The following is an 18,891-nucleotide window of genomic DNA, read 5'->3' on the forward strand; positions in this document are numbered from 1 at the left end:
AAGGTTCTCACTGGTATTTCTGTTACAAAACCTCTCAAACACGTTATTGTGCTGTGGCGTCAGTGGACCAGCAGGTGGCCCTCTTTCGTAGGACATCACCTTCTGCGCCACAATAATAATAATAATCCCTTACACTTATACAGCACTTTTCTTTGTAGCCCCCACCTGGACGACACGACAGCAGCCATAGTACACACAGTACACTCTCCACACATCACCTTTCAGTGGGGAGGAGAACAGAGTAGTGAAGCCAATTCATAGATGGAGATTATTAGGAGGCCATGATTGGTAAAGGCCACCCCAGAGTGTCAGGACCTCGGTTTAATGGCTGTCCCTGTCACTATACTGGGGCATTTATCAGTTGTATTGTATTGATGGGTGCAATACAGGCTGTTTGATCTGTTTTTCTTCCAATACAAGGTTAAATCACACAACACTGGTAGAAACATTTAAAAAAAAATGTTTTTAATTACAGTTTAATTTTCAGTGTTTTAAAACACTGGTGTTCCTTCAAGAGTTCTATGGACCTGGTGGTTCATTGCTTGAAAAGTATGGCTTTGACAGAGAACTATTAGACCCTTTGGAACAGGGTCATGTAAAAGTCAGCTCTTTGCAGGCTGGGATGTTTTCCTCAGTTTTCAACTAATCTGGATGGATAAACTGTATTAGGATTTGGGGTTATTTTTGCATTTTGCTCAGTATAAATATTGTAGATGTGAAATACATAAGATCACAATGGATGTGGTAAATAATCCCAATTTATTAAAAAAATAAATCATTTAAGTAATCAGAAGCTTGTGCAGAACAAAATCTTTAAAGAAGTGAATGTTTTGAATTATATGATCTGAGAGATCTCAACAAAAATCCTATGTCTAAGAAGGTAATTATGTTAATTGTTTAATTGACCACCCAGGCTGGAACAAAAACTTGGTCCACCAGGAACTGTGTCTGAAAACTTTGCTCCAGGATTTGTAATGGATACACTCGCATAAACAGAGATCTCCGAGGTTGTGGTTTATCGGCCGAAAAGATGACCGAGACGGATCCATTTGACATAGAATCTACAAAAAGTGCCTCCTGATTCTTTTGGCCACGAGTCATTTTTGGAGTCGGTAGTTACACTAGTCGGTAGTTAAACCCACCAACGAGGAAGGAAAGTTTGACATTTTCAGGACGATGAATTAGTTATGTGGGTCCCTTGAAGAAGAACTCTAAAACAACGCAATTAAATCCAATATACTGTACATGTTCGCATTGATCTCATTTATTGTATGTTGTGGATGCCACCTACAGCAGATAAGAATCTGCAAGAAGGAACACGTGGTGATATTGTGTTATCATTTTATTGTGTGTTAGAATGTATTTGAATTATTATTTATGGAATATTGATCCCTTTACTTTGCTTTTCTACGTGCTACATATAAACAGCATCGGGATATGATTTGCTTGGAGTTTTCGAGGATTCAAACGATATATGCATAGTTTGTTTTTGTGCCTCTCAAGTTAAAGCCGAGCCGTGCCTTTTTTGGGAACGGGAATTATTACATTGTATTAATACCACACAATTACCGAAAAGTTACAAATCATCCAGCCCCACCCTTCTGACACTCCAGATGATGGAAAGGACCGCGTTTGACACTTGCCGACGGCTAGCCTTTGATTTCAGTCAACTCCAGAAATCAAATCCATTTTTCTCTCGTTTTTGAGCCGCCTAGGAAAAAAAAAACGGAACTTCCATTTTCCATGCTGTTACAGAATTCCTCGTGTTTCTATTGGCCTGTCTACGCCCGTATTAATGATCCCTTCGCCCCTGGGCACCGTTTATGCAAATATCCTTTGCCCAAATATGGACACTGTGGAATGAAATATGGCTGGAGAAGCGAACATGGAGGAGCAGAGAGAGGCGTTATGAGAGCCGAGCTAAACTTTTTTTTGGGGGGGAAAGTGGATACTGGACAATCCATGCTTGCTTTTTCATTTTTGCAGAGTTGTCTGTTGTTGTTTTTCTGGGCCAAATCCGACGACCGAGAGGAAAGTGTTGTAATGAACTGAAGAGGGATTCTACATATACATATTTTTTGTCCGGACAAGAGAGGACGGGGTGGGAGGGGAGGGTGAGGGGGGGGCCGTCTGGCCACTGAGAGAACCCCCTCACCATCACACCGCTATGCCGTGGGTGAGCAGCAGCAAGCGAAGAGTGAGCTCGGAGCTGCCGCTGCCCGCTGGCTGGGAGGAAGCAAGAGACTACGATGGCAGAGTCTTCTTCATAGACCACAACACCCGGCAGACCTCGTGGATTGACCCGAGAGACAGGTAATCGAGTCTCTTCAAAGGGCGTGCGGGGGGTGTCCCGGGCTGTGTCTCACTTGAGGTGGGTTTAGGTTTTGGGGGCATCGATGGCGAACAGGACAGAGGACCCGAGGGGTTGAGGGGCAAAACAGCCATGAGCAACTGGTGGCAAGTCCTGATAACACGTTGGGCTTCCAAAAGATGGGCATGTGGATTGATACTGTACCTGTCATGGAGAATACAAAAGCAGGCGCGACCCACTACCTGTACGTGTTGATGTTAAAACTTTCTGCAGCTTTGACCTTCCTCCCAATACGACACTCGCAGCTATTATTATTATTATTTTTATAATTCGAAATAACATGTCAAGTGGAAACTGCGTTTTTGTTTCTCTGTGCAGCCACCCTTCGCTCCTAACACACATACACCATCTAGCTTTCGTGAGATTTAATTTGAATGCCTGGCATTTACTTTAAATGTAAAAAACGGCAGCTACTCCCTGCCAGCCGCGGAGCACCTTTGCTTTTTCGCTGCCGTCCTGTCGCAGTTTACTGAACATCACTTCGGTGATATAGAAACTTGCAATGGCACTCTGGAATCATTATTTTTGCACATTTACCTTTCCAGGAATTGCAGTATGCAGTTGTTTCTCGGACATTTTGATTTTTCTCGTTCCATCCCCAGTAAACTGGTAGTAGGAAACATACTTCAGGTTTCTATGCTATAGGCCCTCTAATACAAATACAACCTAATTTGTCTTAAATTGTTTTATTTTTTTAAACTTTTTTTTTAAATTAAAATGTCTTAAATGACGTCGTAATTATGTTTTTTACAAAGTCGATGTCTTCTGAGAATGACTTGTTTTTGTTCGATGTATATCATAACCGAAACGTTGTTTCATGGCTTTTGATTTATGATACAATTTTTTAACTATCTTGCTGTTCTGATTCTGATCTTTATGGGCGTTTACTTCTTATACACTCGGAGCAGTTGTTGGAAAATTATTAGGTAGCAACGCAGCAAACTACTGTAAAATTGGGAAGATGAATTCTCTCGATAGATCTCCATCGAAGAAGTCAAAACTTGGAGGCGTGGACGCCGTGTTGCTTATAATATTGTACTGTCTCTCTTTAAAGAGGTGCCTAAGGATTACGATGTGATTAGGTAAGGAAAACATAAAAAGCCGTAAAACCCAATCGATTTATCATTGGGAATATAACCGTAAATATTTCACGGGCCTGAAGACAAAGGATGCTGACAGGAGACTCTAAAATGAATCCTTCTGTCAGTCTTTGTAATCGCTTAAGTTATTAACCTTGAAATCGTCTCACAACTACCGCATTGAAAGCTCTTAGGAAGTCTATTTCGCTCGAAAATCTTCTGTTTTAGGTGTCTTATTCTGCTATTCTGGTGACAGGCAGGTTTATGTCTTGTTTACATTCTGTAAAGACATTTCTTGCCACATTATTCCTTTTAATTGTAAAACTCTGCTGACATTAGTTCACGTTTATGACCGCAACAGACAACAGCTTATGTTTGTCTTCATAATGATTCGGCAATAAAACAATCTTTGGAGTCTGGGATAAAAGTATCTTTTGACTAGTGAATTTACTTCTTTAACTTTCCTTATTACATTTATAATCGGCTCATTTGAAAAGACCAGCTAACTCTTTGAAAGTACAGTAGTGTGGGTCTGGAGATAATTTGTGTGATTAATTAAAGGGCAGTTAAATATGGATACAACGTTTTGTGTTCTTTTTATAGATCTTCAGTTGTGACCTCCCTCCCTTATATATTTTAAGAAAAGTCTGACTACAAATGGTAAAATTCCTTGAACTCCAGCTCCCAGAATTCCTTTCTAAAAATGTAAGGAATGCTACAAAGCCCAGTGGAAACACTAAGAGGACATCTATAGTTGGAGCTATATTTTGAAGACGTCTTTATGTGGTTAGATTTTGTCAGCATGCAAACTTGAAGAACTATGTTGCACATGACTTAGTGTGTTTTAAACGTATTGGTTTGTGATGTGGTTACTGTGAAGTCAATCAATGGTGTGTACAGTACATCACAGAAAGAAAAATGCTTTTGATATTTAGTGACCAGCAATAAATCTTGTCTTCTTGTAAATTTACTTGGAGTCTGGTTTAGTTTCTAAATGTATTAATTTGTTGAGAAATGGTTTAAAGTTTGAATGGTGAACTACTGTAGGCAAATTATAGCTTGAAAAGCAAAATATGGTAATATAAATACAAGTATTTTTATGTTTGTTGTATTTTTTCAGAAAATCCATTTTACATTATGTGAATTCAACAGATTGGTTATGTGAAACTATGTACAGTAAAGGGATTATTCAAAACAGAAATTGTAATTTCTTTTGTGATTGATTGTAAAATTGTGGAGGCAGTTGAAGCAGGAGGCAGGAGTCTGTTTCTAGCACATGTAGTTCAGTAATTCCATGTGTTCTTGTGCATTGCTTTGAAACAAGGTTACAGGTTGTTGTAAGAAAAAAAACAAAACTATAATAATAAAATTATGTGAAATGAGATGGTAAAGAATTTGAAATCCTCATCATTATCATCATATCAGATAGTTTGCGTGAGAAGAAAGGGCATGATCTGAATTTGTTCAACATCTTGGATGTCCTGTTTCTTGCTCAGAGTACCAGCCTTTTTTTGCACCTCAGAAGCACACAGGGAAAAAACACCTTTGTGAACAAGATAGAGAGCTTCAGTATAACGAAGCAGTGTACATAAAAAAGTGTCGTTGCATCGTGCACGTATGGCAAAGATGTACAGTACCTTCAAGATAGGAATGTCATCCAAAGGAAACCATTATCTTTTTAAAATGCACTTTGAACAAAATATTGAATTATTATCAGTAATGAGGACTGAGGACTATAAACTGCCTGTGGACTAAATTGCTTGTGTTTGGTTACAGAACAGGGATTAGCTGGAACTGGATATTTGCTGATTTGGGGGGAAAAAACGTACAACTGCCTCCGTGTTCCCTCTCTCTGCACAAGTGGATCCTGGCCTGTCTTGCGATCATGTACGGTCCATGGAGCTCTCATAGAGACTCATGGTGCCAGAGGAGGGACAGAAGAAACTCGGAGTATGGCTCCTGTCAGGACCTTGTTTTCAAATTCCATCCGCTTAAAAGGAAAGAAAAAGAGAAGTCTGAAAAAATCAAAAATAAAAATCTGTGCACATAAAAGGCTAAGGCAAAAAAAACCCAACAAGAATTAAGGAGCTAAGGCAAAAAAAAACCAACAAGAATTAAGGAGCTATCTCAGAATTAACAGCACCTTTTTTCTTTATACGTTTTTCTGAAAACTGTAACGGAATAGAGTGATGTGCAGGTCAGAGGTTGTCCCTGGGTACTGTAGGTATTAGGTAGCAATGTTACATCTTAAAAGTGGGAGTGTAAGTCATTTAGTTAACATTAACAGTAATAATTTAGTGTCCCTAATAAGTATGCGTTGGTGTCCATGTAAAAAAGTCTATAAATGTTTTCCAAAAGTTTTCTAAATGTATTTATTCAATTGGATTGTACCAGAACCATTGCAATCTACGTTTTTAATGTATTTCTAGTCAGACGTTCTGAGGAAAAAGTTCTTTGAAATGTTGCAAAGGAACAAGTAAAGGTTTGCTCCATGCTGAATAGAGAAGAAAAGAAACAAGACGTCTCAGCTGCGGAGCCTTCTTTGGGTGTCAAGGAAAAGGCTCCTAAGAAGAAGGCACCTAAAAAAGAATTCTCAGAAGAAGGCTCCACAGCCAAAACGTCGTTTCTTTTCTTCTATTTTTAGCATGGAATGAACCTTTAGTTGTTCCTTTGTGGCCTGCGCATGCTGACGCAGCTAACTTCTTTGAAACGTTGCTGTAAGATAAGGGAAAAGATGTGAAAAACTGTACAATACTATCCATGTTCCTGTCCTTAAGTTCCTTAAACTTAACTCATAGCATTCCATTTGAAGACAGAAATGCTGCCAAACAGCCACAGGGTTTATTGACTCTCTTTTTGGTGGTAAATTGTGGCCATGAATAGGATTGTATGGGTACTTTCTTATAGGTGGAAAGAACATGATGCCTTGAAGTTCATTGTCTTCATGTCTGATTAGCAAATTCTGTCGTCTGCTGAACACCAAAATTATGGTTTGCTATTACAACATTAGCTCTGATAATACTTTAGATATCTAGAAGATTTTTTTTTAAAGTGTGTGAAAAACATGATGTGTTAAAGCAAAACCGGAACAGTGTGTGTTGCTGTCTGAATTTCCCTCCTGGCTGAATGTTAAGTTCTCATTTTTGCTTACATGATCATATTTACACTTACCAGCAAGTCGGCACAGTGTACTGTATACCAGGCATTGCGTCACTCGAGTGTGTAGGTCTGGATTAGCTATGGATGAGATAACGCTCTATGGCCTCTCTTAGATTTCTTTGCAGAGATTTTGTGCCTTGGCTTTATTTTCAGAAAGATTATCTTGGTTTTAATAGTCACCTATGTTTTGGAAGTAGAAAGACATGCTTATATGGAGAATTTTATAAGTGTGAGGATTCATATGTAGGCTCTGTTGCAAATAAATGGACATGTCTGGGCTACAAAGGTGTTTGTTCTTTGGCATGAGTGATAGAGTTACAGAAAAACGCTTTAAATGCAGAGCAAAAAAAGATTTTTTTTTCACAGCAGTCAGCAGTCAAAGGCACGGCTACCACTGCTAGGAGGAAGGACTTGTTTGAACAGTGTGCACTGGGTGACAGTTTGTAGAGGAAAGTATAACGCAAATGTGAACGTACTGCACAGACACCTGGGAAGCTACTTTAACGTGTATGTGAAGTATGGGAACAGTGTCAGCAGTGACAGCAGACCAACTTTATGCCCTTCTGAGTCTACTTTTGAAATTGCCGGTGGAGTAGAATGAGAGAGTCAGAAGGCCTTTCTTCTGTTCTTACTGGAGACTGTCTTGATATTGTAGTAATTCAGACCCATGCTCACACCTGGAAGTTACAGAGCACAGCTTACACATTCTTATTCGGGGGAAGCTATTTTTTTTCAAAGTTGTTATAAAAAAAGGCTACAGACAAGAAGAAATCATTTAGCCATCCTACCCCTCCAGTTCCTTGTGTGTTAATTACCCCACCAATAGTGTGATTAGAGATTGAGAACGTCACTTTGCTGCATACAACACTTTGTGCAAAGGCATGACTCTGTTTTTCAGTCCTTAAATTCATTGCTCTTGTAATTTTCTTTTATTGCCCTGGTAAGGAAATAAATGTCTGGGTTGAATTTGTCTGTATTTTTTTTTTTGTCACTTTAGAAACTTTAGACTTCCCTGAAGTCTTCTTTTTGGCCCATTATGGAAAATGCATTTGGTCCCTTAAATGCATCTGCTTTTGACTGGCACTCCGGTTTTATGTATTTATGGATGCTCCTCTTTCTGTCTTTCTGAGTCTTTCTGTTACTAAATCGTCCTCGCTGCAACACTCAGCGAAGATTTCTGTATGTGGTCAGATTCGTGCTTTGTACAGTTCCTCATTGCCTTCCTTGAGTTAAGTTCAGCTGTTTTTCCTTTGTATCCTGTTATGTTAGCATTTTTGTATGGCCTCCCCACACTAGGTTTGTTGACTGAATAGTTAACAAAAACATCTACAGATCTACATCTGTAGATTGTATTCGTAACTGGTGACCTGTTCCAGGCTCTCTCCTTCCATTTGACCATTTTTGCTGTAATTTTCTCACGTGGCATTTAGCCTGCCACTTCGTATTTATCTCCCTGTCCTTCTGTGTTATCTTTAAATCTGTTTGGATTTCCATTGTTGCTGTGAGTGTATCCCTTCATTATTTGGCTTAATATCGGAGTTCAGGTCATTTACATAGTTGAGAATCTTCAGCAGAAGCTGATATTGATCCCTTCGGGAATGTATTGAGTGCCACTATCCAGAATTAAGCTATGAACACGTTTTTCCTTTCACATGCTACATTGAAAATCCTGAAGGAAGGCAAGAGATTCTGGTCTTTTCCCTTCAAATTTGTTTCCCTCACTCCCCCCCCCCCCCACACCTACCCTACAGTTTTTTCCACTCATTGGAACACCCTGTTCCCCAGAAAGTCTCTCCTTCCAAGATTGCACCCTTATGTGTTTTCGTTGAGCTCACTTCTGTCCCTTGGTGGGACTGTTGGGCACTGGAATCAACATTGATGAGATATTTACCAATACAAGTACTACTCTGCGCCCTAACTGATTTAAGTTTTAGAATTAGGGTTTCATATGGTACCTAAGGCCTAGCAATCACAGAGTCTAACTCCAGATTACCTTAAGGACTTGTTGCATGAGTATAGTCCAACAATTAGCCTAAACTGTAATTGGCTGTTTAAGATTCGGGGTCCCGTGTATTTAGGGGTGGTAGCTGTCTTTTTACTTTGCCTTTAATGTATGATTTTATTTTATTCCTGGCTTTAGTTGGTCATTTAAGTGGGATCTGTTTCTGCGATGTTTGAAAAGTCACAAGATCAAAGTCGAAACACTGTTATTACCTTGTCACTTTTGAGACACATTTAATATTTTCATCTTCAATGAAATCTAGCAGACTGAATAGGCAAGGTCTTTCTCCTCTAAATACTTGCCTACCACCTCCTATAATAATTTAGCTTTGTAATAAATCCTCCAACCTAGCTCTTAATAAATACTGCATAGTTTGGGAATAAATTTAAGTCTGACTGACCTATGCTCGTGTGTAATACTGATTTTTTTCTTCAGCAGAAAATGTTCATTGGCACCAGATTTTTCAGTAGTTTAATTTTGACAAAACAAGCCACAATGAATATAAAGGGACAGTGTGTATAGTATTTTAGTGTTTGGCACCTGCGAGGAATGAACCAGGAAGGCAGCTCCAAGGGTAAAGTTGGAGTGAAGGGGTGTGGTTAGAAAAGATGTGCACAGAGTTGTGGGCAGCCTGCAGATTTAGTCCAGCCTGCAAGTATATGCAGGAGAATGGAAGTCTGAATTTGATCTCCCAAACTTCCATTTAACCACACCATTATTCCATTATTTCAGTTATTCCTTTATTTAAGAAAGAGAGTCCATTCAGGACAAGGTCTCTTTTGCAATGGCAAGTTGGAGTGTACTCATTTACACAGCAGGGCACTTACAGAAGAAATCTGAGGTCAGTAATTCACTCAAGGATACAACAGAAACTACTTCCTAGGACTTGAACTTGGAATCCCCTAGTCCAGGGTCTAGAGTGCCAAACCACTGCTCCATGCTGGTGATGCTGATACGTGCCTCTAGTGCCAGGTTAGTGCACAATTATCCTTGAGTTCGAGCCATTCAGATACTGAATCCTTCTGCTGAATTTGATTGCTGGTTTTAAGATTTTGTGACTACTTGTATCTTGCCTTTTGACAATAGACTTTACTTGCCTAAAGAGCATATCCCAAGCTCTTGAGCTGCACAAATTGCATTAACTCTAACAGTTTTTCACTAATGCTTTTTGTTTCTGACTTGTTTCTAGCTTCTTTTAGCGTTTCGTTTCTAACTTTTCTGAAGTGAAGACATTATTATCTTCTGTCCTAATTTTTTTTTTATTTTGCAAAATGGATAGAAATACAAAAATATTTATTTCTAAAATACAGTCGCGGAACTGTATAGTATGTGCACCCTTCCTGAGTTCCACTGGTTTCTATATATTTCGACTATGTAGAGTGAAATGAAATTCAAATTTTCAAGGTACCGTAAAATGCCATCAGCTTATTAAAATACTTTTATAGTATCTCAGTATTTGTGAGTAAGAAAATGATTAGATAAATGGATTGTTTACTTTTTAAGATGGCTTATTATATTTTATAAATGCAATTAAATGAAACTTAGTAAAAGCTATAAACACAGTTATTATTCAGAAATATATTGTGGGTTGGTAGGTTCTTAGAATAGGAAATACTTAATGGTTTGCTACAGGTGGATATTGACGTACTGAGGTACTTAAATAAACATCTTATTTTCTGAAGATGATTAACACCAAACATCTAAGAGGGGAAAACTGTAGGTAAAACTATGGTCAGAATGCATGTATGTAGCCTGTATAACATCCGCAAGTATGAACGTCACTAAGAATGAATTCTGATTAACTTTGGGAAAATAATTTGCTCGGTTTCCAGAACATGTTTACAAAGTGTCAGTTTTCTGAGCATCTCAGTTTCTTACAAGAAAGGACAATAACTTGCACTATGGGAAAATGATCAGGTGTGACCCAGTTCTGTTGCTAAGCAGAATGAACAAATGGGTGGCATAGGTGCCTCTCAAAGGCCCAGAATGAGGGTTTCTGTTGTTTTTTTTCTGTTGTCAGAATGAGTGGTATGTCAGGCATGCCTGCACCAACACCCTCAGGCTCTGCCTTTCCGCGGCCCCAGACATAGCTGGTGCGTAGACAGTGTTCCCACGTGTCGCCCTGGTGCCCCCCAGAATCTGCCAGCCCTCTTTATGGGCTCTGTTATGCAATGGCCACGCCGGGGCCGACCCTGTGGAAAAGGAGGCTTTCATACGCCGTCGCGGAACAAACTCAATTATACTGGAGGGAATGAGCTGTGTTAAAAAAAGCCCAGAGGTCATTCACAAGCACTGGACCATCCGTTATTCTGCTTTGTGTTGTTTTTTTAATGTATTCTTTTTAAACGGATAGGTTGTGAACATGTTATTGTTTCCATTTTTTTGTGTGTGTGGAGTCATGTCTGTATCTCACTAGACAATCATTTACTTGATGTCCGTGTCATTGTTTCGGCCTTTTTTTTTTCCACCGCTGTTCTCAAGCCTAGGACAGAGCAACCGTCCTCTTGCTTTTACAGTACGAACTGAAATTTTGCCAACGCAAAAAAAATTCAGGTACACCTTATGGAACCATTAATCAAAATCGTCTTTTTTTATCTTCAGATTCTTAAAGGAAAGCTAAATAAGTTGTTTTTATTCTTTTGGGGAAAATAAAATAATAGTTTTGGAGTAAAAAACTGCACATTAAATCCAGAACCGGTAGGTTTTGCCTGTAGATAGGTTTGACAGTGGATTTAACTACAGGAGCCTCTTTTACTAAAATCAGGCTAACAAGGAGCAGATTATTTATTCCAGATTATTTATTTATAAAAAAGCATAAGTAAAAACTGTGTAGAATACCTAAACTATAGTTAAGAATTGGGTGCGTGGCAGAATAAAAAGATGAATATAGCTGTTCCTGCCCTGAACTGTTTTCCTGTGCTGTGGGCAAAAGTCTGTTGCTGACCACCCCCACAGTCCCGCAGTCAGAGCTCTGAGAGCCAGAGGGTGAGGCACATCAGGGCGACTCATTCCTGCAGTGCAGGAAGTAACTAGGGCACAGGAAGTGAGGCGTTTCTACTTCCACTCTCCATCTTGTGGCAGGATGAACGGGCCTTAAGGGAACCCTTCTGTACTATACTAGACTGTTTGCCTTTTTACTGTAACACCGTCTTTCTTTTCTGCCTTTGTGCTAGATGAATAGCGGCTAAACCCTTCTAGATTATAGTTCTGTTACATTTTCTCCTATATGGGCACCATGCTTCGTCAAGGGTCTTCATGATGAAAAGTTGCAATTTATCATTGGGTCACAGCAGTAATAAAGCAAATGGTTTTCATCCTTCAGTGTTTTTCTTAGTTTTTTTTATCTCTGTTTATGATCCTAGGAAAAGAATGTGCTACTTTTTTTAATGCCTCACATGACTGTTTTATATTTAACTAAACTGAAATCGCAGCCTTTTCCCCTTAAAAAGAGGAATAACGTTTTATGTGAAAGCATGGGCTTTCATGTCTCCTACACATTTGTTTTTATTCCAAGAAAGTTATCTGCACAGTTTTATCAACGAGGCGCAAACAGAATCCATTACAATAGCCGTAGCAGAGAACTTTTTACAAAGGTTTCACGCCTCGGTGGTCACGGCCAATGTACCGCTAAGTACCAGTGAATAACACAACTCTTGAAAGACACCCCGCTTCTTAAAGCAAATTGCAGTCTTGTAGAAGTGGCAGATCCTTTTATTTTTCCTTGCTTTGTTTCATTTCTGAGGTTTAAAGATCGGGTATTTACATAGTGGAATGGAATGCTGACAACCAAGATGCCTTTCTCATATGCCTTGGAGGAATCTAAATCTGCATCACTACAGCACTCAGACAGACATACCACACATTAGTGTTCTGCACTGCTTATAGTCAACCTATTTCCATAAGATGCTAAACATAATAGAAGGAGGGTATGTCATTGCATTGATGCTGCTAGTGAAATGCACAGCTGTTTCTGCTTTGCAGTGAAGCACTATACCACCCTTTGGAGATGCACATATATGAGATTCCTCTTAAAGTTGTCTTCTAATTCTTTTTTAACCCAGAACGGAATTTTTAGACAAACACTTGTGGCATTTGTTTCTTGACACACACTTTTAGACCCTGCAAAGCAGCAGCTTCAGAGCCCTGGTATTAGCAGGAAAGACGAGTTATTTGTGGTGCATATTTAAGTTAAAAGTGGTCTATATGGCATTTGTTTTGTTTTTTTCGGATTGTAAGCCCTGATCTGGTGATGTCTGTCTCTGTCTTGATTTAACATGAGACTTCCAATGTGCTGGATCGAGGACATATACGGTACTTGCTCTTGTAAAAGTATTTTCTTTACACAATAATGTCCAGTGAGCGTACAGTACGTTGCGAATGCCTGCACTGAAGCTATGCACCGGGTATACAGTTAGAGTTACAGAGTTGCACTTATAGATAAATACCTGTCATCTGGGGGACAGATGTCAGTCATAAAAAAACAACAGAGAACTTTGACAATGCACATGTTCTTAAGGAGTGATAGGACACATGCCATCAAAATGCCATGCTATTGTAAGAAATTGCTCCATGCTAAGATTGACCGTGCTCTAAACTTATTCCCCGATATATTTGCTCTCTGGGTCTTTGTTTTATAGGATTTTCTATTTCTGTTATACTGTGAGAAAAGCATGGTTTTAAAATAAACATGTCCTCAAGGGATGGCCACTTTTACAGTTGCCTATTAAGAATGTTCTGGTGCTTCAATGGAGTGCACAATCTTTGGTGCCTTGTCTATATGGAAAACAAGTTTTTAATTAGGCTACGTGTCACAATTTGCAAGTTTGTTTTTTAAATTTGTGAAAATTGAATTCAAGAATTCTACTTGAGTGTACAATAATTCTTTTTATGTGAAGAATTCAAAGACACCATTCACACAGTATGAAAATAAATATTTTTAGTGTGAAGGCAAGGTAACTTTTAGGGAAAAAAATGTGGGTTAATTTTCCTACATTCCATAGATTGTTAATTGTTTAGAAGTGGTCTGTGAAACTGTCAGATCACCCAGTCCCTCAAAACCTGGACTGTGGAATATGCACCTTTCCAGAACTTGTTTTACGGGAAGGAATATTTCTGTTCCGTGTGCTCATGCCGAGTTTGTTTAGAGTTACACACGAACTTGCAGTTGTGCAAGTCTTGAAAATGAACACTCTGAGATTTATATTGTCGAAAAAAGGAGTTTATTGGCTTGGAAACAGCTTACCTAGACAATACATAATAGATACATAACTCACTAAAAAAAAATTAACTTTGAGCTCACATTGTAGGGGAATGTAAGTTTCCACGGTAACAAAACGCAGAATGAACACAGTAGACTTTTATCAAATGAAGGCCATCTTATAAAATTATATAGAGCTGGTTGAATAACATGAAAGGCAACAGCAGCCTCAACACCTTTTTAGATTTATTAGCTTTTTTTTATACAGCTGTCAAACTTGAGGCCTGTTACTAGACATAAAGTGGTCGACCAGGAAAGTAAAGAACTGTATCTAGAGCATTAAAGAAACACTGTCTCTTGGGTATCGTACTGTTATTAAGTTTAAGTAGGAATATTATTTTTAAGAGCACATTCCTGACAAGGAATGGAGAAACTGTTGGCTGTACCGTCTTAATCAGCACTTGGAATGCTGCTCCGGCCTTTGTTGTAAGCAGGGACCAATATTAGAGGTGCTATGGTGATACTTAGCACAAGCCTGCCGTCTTGGACTCATATTTCACACGCCTCAGAGAGCTCTCCCGACGTGCTCATTGAGCCACAAAATCAATTCCAGACAAAATGGCTATTGCAAATTTGATCGAAGTATTTATAAAGATCATACTGTATGGTTGGAAGGAATAGCTCTACAGGCAATTGAACTGATGGAGTAGTCAAAAATGAGGCTTGGGATATTCTCAGGCATTTAAAGAAACGATATGAATGGACAAAAAAACTGAGGCAGATCTGTGCTACTGTGCAATAGATATGGACAGCTCTTGTAGGACAATACAGTACTTTATTAGACCTTGCCCACTTGTGCTTACTTACTGCTATGTCTAGTATAGGTAGAAGCCCTGATGAGCACGAACCGTAGATCCTGTGTTATACTTTCTGTGTAACTTCATCCCAGTGCTTTACAGTGTGCCAAATTCTTTTCAATCTGCAATGTGTGTTTCTTGTACACCAGGGGTCTCTAACCCTTGTCCTGGATCTTTTCTCTATGTGTTAGAGGTGAATATCACCACTTTTTTTGTGAAGAACCAAGCCAAGCAAAAGTATTTGTATTTAGTAAGTGGTCAACTAGTCTTATTCCATTGCACATTATTCACACACCTAGGAGTTTGCTTAGATATCTAAAGAGTTCTAACTTAAGTCATTATGTTAAATGCTGACAGAATGTACACACTGTCAGTAAATACTTTTCATTACACAAATTGCAGGTTTTCTGGAAACTCTTATCAGGAGCTAACCATTCAATCCAAAAATAAGACGATGGTGAAATCAAGCTGTTTACCTTAGAATATGAAGTGCTACAGACAGCACTGTCTTAAACTTAACTTTTTAAGATAAACTCCAAAGAAATGAAAAAAAAAAAAACATAAATTCGCTTTTCTCTGTGTTCTTATATTTTTGTCATTCGGCCTCTCATGAGTCTCCATTAAGCTTCATTTCCACGTTCATCTCTTCCCCCTCTCCCTTGCTGCCTTCATGTCACATCTCACATCAGTGAAACTGCTGTTGTGCATCCAAGGTGGGGAGTGAATTCATATGTAGGTATCCTTTAACCCAGCACCAATGCAGTACCTCCTCAGAACAGTGGCCCTGATTGGTCAGGCTTTGACAGCATTAGTCTAATTTTGGTTTTAAACTGCCAGTTGGCAATGAGTCAGAGCAGTGTAGGCATATTGTGAGTCAATGAGGTCATCTGTTCTTTTGTCTTCACCTTATAGACTAACCCTCACAACGTTGGGGTTTCCTTTTGAAGACTCTATTGTGCATTTTATGCGAATTTATGTTTATGAAGATAAGGAATCATTATGGAGCTCTAGTATTTCAATAGACATTGGGCCTGCCCCTCTTTCCCTGTGCTGGGCAACAGCTGAAGGCCCATGTGTGCTAACCTGGACCTCTGCTGCTGGTGTCACTTGAGAAACCTCTCGCTGTCCTGAAACCTTTTCTCCAGTTGACCTGCCTGAGAGAGCCAAACCTCAGAATTAGAAAGGTGATAGTGAAAGTGGATACTCAAAGGTGAGTTTTTTTGACAGGGAAACTCTCTCAAGATTAGTTGTCATGGCACTTTAGTGAATAGAAAATAGAAACAGTAGTATTTGAGCTGGATGGTCTCTCACGTTTGTCATCTTTCCAATATACCATTATGTATGGAGCTATTAAGTCAACGTTTTATATATAATCTAAATATTCAGAGAGACATACCCAGAGCTAGGGTTCAGGAAGTTCTATTTTATTGGTGGGCCTTTCAGGTCAGCTTTTCATCAAATACCAGAAATGCCAGGAAAGACCCAACGTGAAATTAATAAAAGGAAAAGTGAGCAGTGACACGGTTGGCAAAGCGGAGCTGATTTGCACTCGGTCTTCACGTGCTGCGTTTAAGATCTCCAGTTCATATCAGTCGAGTGATAATTCCGCTCCATAGCCTTGCGGGTATGAATTGCTTCAGTATTGTATTTATGACACTCTTGTTGCTGTTTCTCCACAGTCTTGACATATTTGTGCAACGTGTAGAATTTCATTACGGTGTTCAGTCCAGCGGAGGCTGGACAATGATAGCAAAAGATACGTCTGTAAACCATTAGCCTCTGCCCTGATTTCTGCCAGTGCACATTTATTATACATTGTGGTTTCATCAGGAGTTCTTTAAGCCCCCTGAATTAATACGATATGTGCTAAAATGTCCTTTATAATCCTGCGTGAGGGTGTGCGCGTGGTATTTGTTAGATAGTGCTGGAACCGCTGTCTGCTCTCTGTGGGAATGAAAGGTCTGCTGTGGTGCCTCCCGAGATGACACTTGGCAAGCCTGCAGCTGCTGTCACAAGACTCCAGGAGCAGCAGCAGCAGCAGCAACAGCAAAACATTCGGAAGGGTCCCCACCCCCCCCACCCCACCCCACCCCCCGGCTTCAGCCAGATTCTTCTTTTTTTCCTGGGAGGCTTGGGGATGCGCTGAGAAACATCTGGTTACTTTCAGGCCACGCACGCTGGTGCCCCTTGAAAAATTCTCGGGTGTGCTTTCTCCAGTGCAACAATAGACAGTCCAGTGGAAATGGACTGTATTCTTCTGTCGAGCCCTGTGGAGGAAGTGTTGTTTTTTTTCACCGAGTCGCTCAGTCTCCTTCCGCACTGGAATGTGGTGTAGACCCCCCTCCATCCCCCTTCAGAGTGCTTATTGAAGCCTTGGCGTCCTCATGCACCCTGCACATTCTGTGCATGCCACTGTCTGAGGGGCTAACATGCACGTTCCACTCCTGTGCCTTGTATTTGAAGTGATTAATGGGCCTTGACTTGCAATAATGGACGCTGAGACTTGTGTTGCTGTCAACAGGGGATTTGGGTAGCAGTGGATCAGCTAACACTTTGCCATGTTCAAATACTTAACATAATCATTAACTAGTGATTGGCAGCATTGCTGAGGACACCATCACACTTGAGTTTAGAGTTGCCTCTTTGCAAGAAAGGAAAGAATTATCTTGAATTTGGTGTTTGTTGATTCTATCAGACCAGGAGTGATAGTACTTTAGAGTATGTAACCCCATAAATCTATTTTTTTAAATACCCGATTTGAGTTGTTCGAAAATCTTATTGTGCTTTGAAGAAAAATTGATTTTTGAAGTTCTTCCTTTGGTCATTCTGAAGGGATTATCGATCACTTTCAGTATCTTCAGTGTGTACTGCAACACATGAGCACAATACGTTTGTGGAAGGATCGTCAGTCTGCTTTAGTTTTTCCTAAAGGGAATGAAATAATACTTATGTTTATCACTGTAAAAACTCGTAACAGTTCTTGCTTCACATGCTTAAATAATTCAGAATGGTTCAATTCAGTAGTCAATCATTATTCCCCCAGGACAGAAAGTGGAGAATTGTGTTCGTTGGAAGCCCATCTGAGTGTCAGGACAGTAAAGGGAAACCACCCTGCCCACAGTCTGTCTTGCTGGTCACTGGTCCCCTAATTGAATGCAGATATCTACCAGTCCTGGGGCTAAACTGATACGTCAAGACCTGACAGGATAAAAATGATCCCATAAAGATGTTTTATGTTTTTTTTAGTTGAGTATAACCTTGAGAAGGTCACAAGATGCCACTTATGTCTTTCTTACTTCTCTCTTTCATGGGCATTGTGAGAACAATAAACCCCAATGTTTAAGATATTGGCTCAGACAGTATACCTCACAGAATATTGTCATTGTAAAAGATGAATGCAACGATTCTTTGATGTTGTCAAGTGTGTAAAATGGGAAAACCAAAACTTAACTTACAGAGACAGCTAAAATTAAAATTATTCAGAGACAATAACTGCTCCTTTTGCCTGTACCTTTGATCTCATCTTTCATTGTAGTACAGAACTGTCTTTCTGTAGTTCCTATGTCTTCAAAATTGTTTAAATGTTGTCTATATTTTGTTTCAGATTCAAAAATACGTTATTCCAGGGACACAATTCAGACTCACATTGTCTAGTAATTTGATTCCCTTCAGGAGGGCTTTTTCAAGCAGCAGTCTTATACAAATTATACCAATGACGGAGGTATGCAAGAGATTCACAATTATTTTACCTCCATGCATCTGTGTGTGCTATCTTAATCCAAATAAGGTAATGATTTTGAAACATCCTTTCCATGCAGTTAATTTATGGAACTCTGTGCAGTATGTCTGTCTTTTTTCACTGTTGTACAGAAGATATGAAATGTGTCCAAACCTTACTCTATTAATTAATTGAAACTGTACACTTCAAAGTAAAAAGCAATTTTTCTGACTCTCTGGCTTGCTAGTTATATGACCACAGGGGTTTAAGTTGAATAGGGTGACTCTTTGAAACAGAATAGGATTTTAAAAGTGCTGTAATACTGAATTAACATATAAAATGAACATTGCACCTTTTCTGAAATGAGCACTGTTGCTTGCATACACTGCTTGTTTAAAAGTATGTTTTTATTTTAAATGTTCACATTATATGTAATTAGCTACGTGATAGAAGAACTAACTTATAAATTATGTGTAAAAGCTCATTTTCACACACATGCAGATACAGT

The 18,891-nt window shown here is 39.3% G+C and overlaps 1 protein-coding gene across 2 annotated transcripts in view; it reads left to right on the forward strand.

Moving 5' to 3' along the window:
• Positions 1–1,693: 1,693 nt before the first annotated feature.
• wwc3 (WWC family member 3) overlaps positions 1,694–18,891 on the forward strand; it is a 54,597-nt gene continuing 37,399 nt past the window's right edge. Inside the window, exon 1 of one of the 2 annotated variants that reach the window (XR_015925433.1) lies at positions 1,694–2,313. Coding sequence is in view for 1 of the 2 variants with exons in the window: in XM_088600031.1 (XP_088456157.1) it covers positions 2,168–2,313 (146 nt within the window). In the remaining variant the exon portion in view is untranslated. The remainder of the gene's footprint in view (positions 2,314–18,891) is intronic. The other variant, XM_088600031.1, reaches the window with a different exon arrangement.

This window comes from Lepisosteus platostomus, chromosome 2 (assembly GCF_059453375.1).
Source record: "Lepisosteus platostomus isolate fLepPlt1 chromosome 2, fLepPlt1.hap1, whole genome shotgun sequence".
NCBI classification, from domain to species: Eukaryota; Metazoa; Chordata; class Actinopteri; order Semionotiformes; family Lepisosteidae; genus Lepisosteus; species Lepisosteus platostomus.